The 10,492-nt window shown below is 42.5% G+C and overlaps 2 protein-coding genes across 2 annotated transcripts; both read right to left on the bottom strand.

The window, feature by feature from the left end:
* Window positions 1–312: 312 nt before the first annotated feature.
* On the bottom strand, window positions 313–1,409 carry LOC147450772 (cullin-1-like). Its single transcript, XM_086520528.1, has 2 exons — window positions 733–1,409; window positions 313–613 (listed from the first exon to the last, which is right to left on the bottom strand). The coding sequence occupies exons 1-2, from the start codon at window positions 1,407–1,409 to the stop codon at window positions 313–315; spliced, it is 978 nt and encodes a 325-aa protein (XP_086376654.1).
* A 638-nt stretch (window positions 1,410–2,047) lies between these two features.
* Window positions 2,048–2,887, bottom strand: LOC147450771 (putative cullin-like protein 2). Its single transcript, XM_086520527.1, has one exon. The coding sequence runs from the start codon at window positions 2,885–2,887 to the stop codon at window positions 2,048–2,050; it is 840 nt and encodes a 279-aa protein (XP_086376653.1).
* Between the last annotated feature and the right edge of the window lie 7,605 nt (window positions 2,888–10,492).

Here is a 10,492-nt window from a genome sequence, read left to right as displayed (position 1 = left end):
ACAGCTCCAATTGTATCCCCACATGTTGATGTATCCATTTTCCTCTCCCTAAATCAATTCCCAAAATTTTGATGGAAAAAAGTTAGTGTAACGGATACAATTAGATTTTTTTAAAAAAAAATTCTATAAAAATAAAAGAAAGATTCAAGATAAAAACCTACAGAATTTTCTAGCATGACAATTAAAATGGAAATAAAGTACTTAGCTCGACGCTTGTTTCTTTCCTCCGTGGAGAAACTTCATTCGCAAATAGATGCAAATGCATGGCTCAAAACTTCACCCAACGTAAATGTACGCCTCAAAACCTTTAAGCTAAGTCAAATAGCGTAGCATGTTTCGATCGTGTACATCTCGCTCCATGTACCCGCGCTCCATCAATCCTTCAATCTTTTGTTTGACAAAACGGTGGTCTTCCTTCAACTTGCCGCCGAGTTGCTCCAAACACTCTTCCACTATCTGTTGATATGCTATGACCTTAACCCTTTTGATGATTCGTACAAGAGAGGCATCCACGGCATATGGCCTATCCTTCAGTTGATACACATGATCTCTCATCGCCATCTGCTTCTTATCAGCATCTACATGAGCTGGAGGTGGAACCCTAATGGTTTGCCTGTCATGCATGGCACCACTATCAGCATAATAATCAGCATTGAACTGGAAGCAATCCTCATGCCCCAATGTAGAGAGCTAGTTGATGGTTCAGCTGGATGTCTTAAGAGGATTGTGAACTTGTGAGACGATAGTGACTGAAGTAAGCTGTTGAGCATCTCATTGTGGCTATCGGCCAGATTTAATGCAGTCTTAACATGTACAAAGGTGAGCTTGTCTACTGTATTGAAGAGGAGCAACACGGCTGTCTGAAGTGTAGTTACCACAAGCTCGATGCGCTTGGCTGTGAAGTTGCCCACGACGTGGCATGAACCCAAGGAGTGAACCCAGTACTTGAGCTTGCGCTGTTGCGTCTTAGTTCGGTAGAAGTCGTCAAAAATTTGAGCAGAGTGGGCCATTTCTGGAGGCAGCTGCAAGCTATCTAGACATTTGTATTGGGGCCAGTGTCTTGCGGATAAGACAGTTACACGTAGATCCATTATGTTGTCATCACCACCGGAGATATGATGACCAGTATTCATGTCCTCGCACCTCATATTTACGATTTGCTGCTGCAGGTAGTCACCAAAACAAGCTTCATTCTCTTTGCATGAGGTGAAATCTGCAAGCATTCCCTCCATCTTGAAAGTCAAGTGCGCCCCAAATCGCTGCTTTATTGCCATAACAAACTTGCGCTCCCCATCCGCCGCGTCCCCTATACGCATCTTTGATTGAGCAGACAATGCCTGACGAAGCAGCCTGCGGGCCATTTTTGTTGTGTATGAGCCTGAGAACAACTCCAACTTTTCAGAGGTCATGGAGCAGAGACGTTCTAATACTTACGCCGCATGTCCCTCATGATCATGAACATCAGTTTTTCTGGCCGTTGTTCGTCTATAGGCTGCAGTACTATGTCGCTTGAAGATGCTGTCGTAGTAGGTGGCTAGGAGCTGCTCGGCTGTGGTAGCTGGATTGACTGCATGATGGCTACCTAACTTCTTAACCCCTTTGTCGAAAGCGTCCGCAAAGGCTTCTTGGAAAGCCTCGAGGAGGAGACGACGATAGACTGGTGCTATGTCGTCGAGGCGCCTGCCATGATCGGCAAATTGCGTACGATACTTCTTGTGCAGGTCGAATAGGTCGTCCAGAAATTAAAGATGATCGGGGCCTTCTCTACGTCGTGAGTGCCAGCTGCAGCGAGGGAAATTGAATTATCCAGCATTGCAGAGGCGGAATTTGCTACACGATCCCGGAAGGCGCATGCTACGGGGGAAAACACCTCACGCGGAATCCTCTGCATCAGCCTGTCCATAAGGGCGTCGATGCTGCTGATGATAGCGTCGTGAGTGCCAGCTGCAGCGAGGGAAATTGAATTATCCAGCATTGCAGAGGCGGAATTCGCTACACGATCCCGGAAGGCGCATGCTACGGGGGAAAACACCTCACGCGGAATCCTCTACATCAGCCTGTCCATAAGGGCGTCGATGCTGCTGATGATAGCTGAATGATTTATATATTCTTGCAGCAGGTATGGCCACACAGAAATGCGTTTTTCTCTCTTGGCGCATTCCTCGGTCTTGAGTGCATACTCCAGCCATATTGCAGCAGTACTCTCCTCGTCCATACTCACCGCGCCATCAATACATTTTGCATGAGCCGCTAGCTCAACTGTAGCTATGCAGCGATAGTACTGTGAAGCCTCCGCAAGCAAGCGTGCCTCAAAATCTCTATTGAAGGTGAAGGTTTCGTCCTGAGGTGATTGCTTCTGAACTACAGCATATGAGCTCATCATGGCATCCTTCAGCAGCACGCAGTGGACGTCCTCACCACGGCGAGCTTTGTGGATAAGCCCCAGAACTGCTCCCCTGAAGCTATGCATGGTCTCCTCGTCCTGCAGCAGCACGTTGGCGAAGCAGAGGAGCACAGCTTGGTCCGCCGATCTGGGCACGTTAGGATAGTGTGCGGGATAAGTGTCGAGGTATCCAAAGACCAATTTTACCGCCGTCGCAGTGCGCTGTTGGTGAGTGTCCCACCTCTTGGACAGCTCTTTAAGAAGGAGCTCATGGTCATGGCGGGCGCTCTGAATGGCAAGCAGGACCGTGGTCGTTATATACTGCTGAACAAATTCTTGAGACCTGCGGTAAGCGTGGGCCCTAAAATCGGACCCTCCCCAGGCGCACATGGTGTGGACGGCAGTGTAGAGAGAGAACTTGAGGTTCACGCACTGACTGACGAGGCGGGGCGTGCCATCGGCCACCAAGTTGAGGAGCTGCTTCGGCATGTCTTCTTCCAGCATGATCAACGCCTCCTACACTCGAGCCCGCATACTTCTCGGTACCTTCTGTAGTAGTGCCATGCCAGCCGGAGAGAGAAATTCTTTTACACTTAATCAAGCTGATGGCGCGAGTATTCTGCGTTATACGCTCTTGAGCCGATCATTCATTTCTTAAGAGCGTATTCTGCGTTATACGCTCCTGTGCTGTTGATCGACCAACCCCGAAGAGGCCCGATGCTAGTCCGAGGATAATATTTCAAGTCGTGACACGATACTTTCTCAAACGCGCTTAAAAGGCAAAAATAATGATTGATAAATAGGTCAAGTTAATGTTACTAGTTTTCAACACTTTTTAGAAAGTTAATATTTTCAATAATCTTCCTAGGCCTCTCTCCAAGGTGACAGGAATAGTAGAAATTTCTTAGAAATTTCTTTTGTCAGGCAATTTTCGATCCAAGCCCATTTTCATATGCTTTGTGTAATGCGATCAACTTACATAATTTGCCATATACAATGTAAATTTAAGGGTATAAACACGAAAAATGACAGTCGATTTTGAGATTTTAGCATATCAAATGATAGGAGGTTTTTTGGAAGTACATATTTTAACAAGCAAAATAGCCCGTGAGAGGAAAAACACGTGTCAAATTTAGGCTCTGCCTCTCTCTATTCTTCTTCTTGCCTCCCCCCCCCCCCCCCCCCCCCCCCCCTCTCTCTCTCTCTCTCTCTCTCTCTCTCTCTCATGTACACACACACAGCCGCGTTCTTTAGAATAATGATCCAAATAGAGCAAAAGTATTGTGGTGAGATGCGTTCTTTACTTTATTGATCCAACTAGAGAAAGAGTGTTGTGTTGTGCACCTATGTGTGTGGGGAGAGAATATTACTATAAGAGAAAAACTCTAGAACCGTCGGTATTGCCGCGGTTTAACAAAGAAAAATGGAGAGAATTTTTTGCGTGTGTGATAATAGCAGCAATCACTGAGGATATTCGGTAATATCCTAATCCTCCCCGTCCTCATCCTCATCCTCATATATCCTCACCTGTATACGTTGGATTGCCTTGACTTTACACGAATTAAAAAAAAAGGAGATAAATTAATTACCCAAATTAATTTTTAATATAACATTGATTGTCTACACTTACCGCTTGTAGCGTCCCGATTGCTTTTACACTTAATCCAACTGATGACACGAGTATTTTGCTTTTTACACTCTTGAGTCGATCAATCATCTTTTGAGAGCTACCTTCACACACTTAATACTACCTCCCCAAAGAGGCCCATGCTACCATATAGATGTGGTAGTGATGAGTGTGAACACACTTAGGACCGCCCGAGCATTTTTCCTCACTAGGGGGTTTTCTCCCCCGTGCATTGTATATACGCTCATCACTCTAGGGCTAACTTATCTTTCCATTTCACACTAAGTAATACACTCTCTGTTGTGTGCCTTAAGCTTCCTTCGTCTTCTCCAAGCTATGGATGTTCTCCTGTAACCCTAATTCCAACAATTAGTATCAAAGCAGGTTGCATACTTCCGGGCTTAGTCGCTAGCAGCTCTAACACAGGCTTGCTCACTTTCTTCGATTTCAGTGAGCTTTGGCGAATGTTTGCAAGTCAACAAATATTTCGGGGGGCTCATAGAGCTCAGTCTGCTCAAATTTTTGATTCCGACTCATTTCGGACTCCGATGCAAGCTATTTCTTCATTTTGTGCAAAAATTATGTCAGTGCCGTTTTTCCATAACATGTCGCTTACAGTCTTCTACGCTTTGTGCTATATAGGACATGTTGTTCTCCTTTTCTTTGTTTTCTTTCTCGGTAGTTTTCACATCAAGTGCAACACTTACCATGGCTGACAACATCACAAATGTGTTCAAGAACTTAATTTGCTACTGAGGACAAATTGGATGGGAATAATTACCATATGTGGGCTTATATGATGCAACATGTTCTTGTATGAAAGGACATTTGGAACATTGTGTAGGGCATTGGTGTACGTCCAACTGGTTTTGAGGATACAAGCGATGTTGAGGATGTTTGCATGTCTTGCAGCAAGGATTGCTGCTATTAGAGATGTTTTGCCTACGGTTGAGCAAGCTAGTTGGGATGTAAAATATACGCAAGCTCATGCACTGATTGCATTGTCTGTGAAGCGTACTATTACTCCCGACATTTGTTCAACGAAAGATGCAAAACAGGCTTGGGATATTCTGGCTGGTCTTTATGCAAGTCGCAATGAGGCAAAAATTGCAATCTTGCGTAAATAGTGAGGCAAGCTTTTCCATGCATGGAAACCCCCATACATTTTTTCCCTTTTACCAAAATATTTCCTATTATATAAGTTACTTTTGATTTTTTCTTCCCTTTTTCACAAACGTTTTAGCCTTTATTAAATAAATAAGACTTATGCTAATCAATCACGATGTAGCATAAATAAGTAAGCTTTCTTTGTTGATCTCTCTTTTGACCTTAAGCATTAAATATATATATTCTAAATTACATTATATATATATTTAGTATTTTTTAATATATTTTAATATATTTTTCATGTATATATATTATTCCACCCTACCAAATATTTTATTCACTAGTTTTCATTTTCAAACCTCAACCCCACTTTCAAATTTCAATAATACCTCCATCTAGATGATTGCCAATCTTTTCAAAACTCTAGGTCATGTTTTCATACACATGAAGGAGCTTACACTTGACGGCAAGAGAGAAGTGCACTCAAAGGGGACCACCAAAAGACCTTTGCAGCCACAAATAATACATTATTTGGCTGAATTTTTTAAGTAGAGAAGAACCCCGAATCTGAAGGAGCGTTCAACATGAAAGATGTAGCTTGTGATCTCAACTTTTAGCTCAATTTTTTTTAGAATTTTTGGAGTTATGAACACGGAGATATGATTTTTGTAGTGGACCCCAGTTTTCTCGTGTAATGGTGACACAGGCCATCCCCAATTTTCTTCCCTCTAGAATGGCTATGGTTCTACAAGTCTTCAAGCATGATTACAAGAGACAAGGCTCTTTTAATGAGGTCTTGGCAAGTCTAGAGTGATTCTATCACCATTTTTGGAGGATCCATCCTCATCAACAACTATCCACCTTTGAAAATCTCTCTTGTAAATTTCTTACCTCTCTCTTCTCTCCCTAATAAGCTGATGTCTAGCCAAAGCTAGACTATTGTAAATATCTCCTATCCTCTACATCCTACCCACATTCTCTCATCTTCTCTCTCTATTGACTCTGGTATTTTAAATAATGAGGAGACAAGATGGGAGCCCCAATCACATGCACCCCATTTTCCTAGTCACCAAAGTGGGACACTCATCTCAAATAGAAATATTGCTAAATCCTCCCCTCCTTCCCTATATAAGGAGGCCATGAGAGCTCACTTAAAAACACACACACACACATACCTATCCATACACACTCTTGTGCTACATGCTTGTAGCATGAACCCTAATCACATAATCACAACACCATCATCATCACCATCACCATGCACAAAAGATGAGCACCACACCTCCACACCACTTGTAATTAAGGGTTGAAGGCACAATTTCAAGAAGAAGAAGGGTGGACACACTCATGATATTCCTCGCCATCAACTCCCATCTCTCCATTATGCCTCCTACGATCTTGTCCCCTTCTCATTTTCCTACCATATGCTACCTATTGTATTCATCTTTTGCAAGCAATCAACACACTCCATCTTGGTGCCATACTTTGTGTCGCTTTGGATACATCTCATTGTGAGTATGGTATATGCTTGTTCCTTGCCTTTTTTTTTCTTCTTATGTAAAGGTGTGCGGATTCGCCACCATACACACACTCTCTCTCTCTCCCTCTCATATTCCTATCATCTTGCTACTTCCATCTTGAGGTGTGCGGATTCGCCACCTCTTGTATGATAAGTGAGCATACTCGCAAGTTTCCCCTACCTCATTATCTTCCTTACTAACATGCACGAGTAGCAAGCCCATTCTCACTCATTCACCACTCCTCTCACCTTATTCTCCGACCACCCCATTCCACATTTGGGCGTAGATCTTGAAATTGTTTTCCATGGCATGCTTCATTGTGTATATGTATGTGTCCTAGCCGCATATCTTGCTAGGTGGTGCCCCTATTGTGTATCCCCCATGATGAGGCCATTGTGCATAGTCTTGGTGTAGAGGCCACCGGGTCTATTTTTTCACTTCCGCCTCTCAATAGCTGGAGTCAAAGAATATGCATGAGGAAGAGGACATGGACACTTTTCTTGCTAGTGTAAGGGATATCAATGAGAAACTTATTTTTGCAGGTGGAGTCATTTCTGATAGTTTTCGTCTGAAGAGACTATTCTTGATGCCTTGCCAAATTCTTACCAGACTTTTGCTAGTAGTTGGAGACTTATGACCCAAGGAAATCCTGAAGTTGTTAAGTTTGATGCAGTGTACACATTGCTATTGCAAGATTCCCTTTCTAGAAAAAACAAGACTAGATAGCCTGCAGTTGAACATGCTTTTAGTGATGCTCAAAGAAAAGGTGGTAACATCAATGCAACCACTTCTCATAAATTTCAGGGATTTAATATTTACGTAATTACGACAAATTTTGTGTGATCACAAGGTCTTATTGACACATTTACATGATGACACTAAACATGATCACAAAGAATCCGATTAAGGGCGACTTGCAGATCCACTACATTCCTGTTGGGCTTTTCCATTTTCTCTGCGGGCCCGCCGGGAATACTAAAAAGCCCGACGGGCTCGCAGAATTATATATATGAGGGCCCGATCGGGCCCGCTAGGTGTTTGTGTGTGTGTGTGTGTGTGTGTGTGTGTGTGTGTGTGTGTGTGTGTGTGTGTGAGAGAGAGAGAGAGAGAGAGAGAGAGAGAGAGAGAGAGAGAGAGAGAGAGAGAGAGAGAGAGAGAGAGAGAGAGAGAGATTCGACCGTCTTTGCAAGTACGTCGAGAGGAGAGAGGAGAGAGGGGGTCATGTGGGAGCGTGTTGTGTATCGTAGTGTACAGCAGCAGCAGCAGAGTACCTGACTACACGATCCGTTCCTTTTGTCGTATTGCACGACAGTGATGACGTACCTTACCACACAATGGGAGTGTGTGTGTAAGTTGTTCTATGGAACACTGCTTCTCACGGGGGCATCACCTCGTTGATGTGGGAAAGATGGTGTCCTTGTGGTAAGTATTGGCTTACTGTCTGGGTACTACGTCGGTAACGCGACAAATCTAGTATCCTTATGGTATGTCAACTTCCCTTCCCATTATCCAGAAAATATATGGGCATCGATCGGTAACACGGCTATATGATGTTCGTATGCAAGCCATTATTTCTCCTTAGATTCAGGCGGCATTTGGTCGGTAACACGTCTAATAGAGTGTCATTTGTTAGAAGCATCTATCTTTTCATAAATGTGGCATTCAGGTCGTTCACCCGGCTGTACGAACGTCATATAATTTGTATGTGCGTGTGCAGTTATTCTTTTAAGTATTAAGAATATGAAATACGTGGTCGATAACGCGGCTGTGAAGAGTATTTCATATACAAAATGTTTGAATCGTTTGATTTTGTTGTTTTTGACTGTCCATATGAAATTATATACTAGCTAATCATATTCAAATGAATACTTTATTCATCAATCATCGCTATTTTAAATGCTCCATTTATACAAATTATATGCAAAAAAGTATTTGCACACAAATTGCATGTTAAATAGTCTTATTTATCTTTTTAAAGGAAATCAAGCATTATCATTATTTTTAATGCTTCATTTACATAAATTCTTTGTAAAAAAGAATTTGCATACAATTTGCAGGTTAAATATTCTTTTGTATCTTTTTAAAGAGCATCAATTATCATCGCTTTTTTTATTGCTACATTTACATAAATTCTATGTAAAAAAGTGTGTGAACACAATTTGCTTGTCCAATTTGTATACTTCCAATGTTTTAAATGTTTTTGAAGTTTTTTAGTCGGTGTGTGCTTTGTTTAAACTAGTATGTGCGCACGGAGAAAAAATATAAGTTAAAAATTCAATATATGCTAAAATATGCCAGATTGTTAACATGTATTGTTTGATGTGAATTAAGTTCTTATAAGCCACTTGTTTGATCTGCATTTTACACGTGTAACAGATTGCATTTTCAAGTGAAGATTGTTTTCAATTTTCATTAATATTTTCTTGCACATTTCTTAAAGTCTTCAAGTGGTGGTTAAGGGTTTGCCAAAAATAGTGTAAGAGTGTTAGTGTCATTCGTTAACCATTTGATATGCTGTTTTTTATTGTCCAATGCAAATATGACGCCAGATCAAAAGAAAAAGTATTATGCGTGCCATTTGTAAAGAATGTATTTTAGCAATCTCATCATGTGCAGATGATCGCGTACAACAGATTAGTGAAAGAAATGTCCTTATCAAAGACCTCACTAGTGCTATATGGGAGAACACAGAGCGCAGGTTGTGAGTTGAAGGCCAATACGAGTTGTTGATTCCAACAGGGATTCGAGAATTTGACCCCCACCACAAGGTTAGGATAGTGTTGGGCAATATGAAAGCATGTTGCAGAGACTTAAAGGAAGATATCCCACCTGCCTAGGACATGTCAAAATTAGAGCTCTAGTATAAATTGTGGGAACAACAGAAGGTAAACATGAAGCGTGTGAAAGCGCAGGAGCAAGCAGCCTAACACAAAGAGATTGAAGATGGCCCAAGATGCGCAAGCAGCTTTGGGAGGGCGATCCCATGTCAACGGCACCTGCACAATCATGCGCATGGCTTTGAATGCAAAGTGCGCTCACCTTGTAGGCATCCCTCACGAAGCCTTGGTAGGAGGTATAAGGATTGGAGCAGGCTCCTTTGGTATTTGCACATTGTACACCATCAAAGGCATCTCTTTTCTTTGAGACCACATTACATATGTGGGAAAATGTTACAAGGGAGGGAGTGAGGAGAAATTTGACAGCTTTCAGACAGAGCAAGGAATGCAAACACTTCACCCCTCCATTGTAAGGTGCATTGGTTTTACTACCGAATCTCCTTGGATCACAATATTCCCATACTACAATGGGGGTGTCATGGACGACATGATGTGCCACTTACCATTCGCTCAAGGATTGTTCAGAGGACACATGCACAGGCTACAACATGGTTGGAGGTCATTGCCTGTAGCAAATATTCCTTTACAAGAGATAGACACAGTGCGGATCAAAGTAGTGATCGAGAAGATGCCAGCCATTTGTCACGCCTTAATCGACGGCGGTGCGGCTGCCCACTCGGTTGGTATAGTGCACAGTGACCTGCACCCGTTCAACATAATGTTGGACTTTACTCGCGCCAATAAACCCTACGTCAACATCATTGATTGGGGTATGATGCTTAGAACACCAGCTAAGCATGCAACAATTAATTATATGCATTCAAGCGCACAGTCGGACTCTACAGTTTTGGATGCATAGAGAGCAGGGAATGTCGAGATGGCTAAGCGACCGTGGATTGCTCCCAAACTATATGATCCACGGTGCACAGATGCATACACAAAAGTGAGAGACATTTATGCATTGGGCTACCTATTCGACATGCTGTCATATTTTGAAGTGCAGCCAGAAAAGTTTATT

This window comes from Adiantum capillus-veneris, chromosome 9 (genome assembly GCF_014529385.1).
Source record: "Adiantum capillus-veneris isolate H3 chromosome 9, ASM1452938v2, whole genome shotgun sequence".
Classification (NCBI taxonomy): domain Eukaryota; kingdom Viridiplantae; phylum Streptophyta; class Polypodiopsida; order Polypodiales; family Pteridaceae; genus Adiantum; species Adiantum capillus-veneris.
The sequence above is the reverse complement of the archived record's forward strand: the minus strand, read 5'-3'. Positions and strand labels throughout refer to the sequence as shown.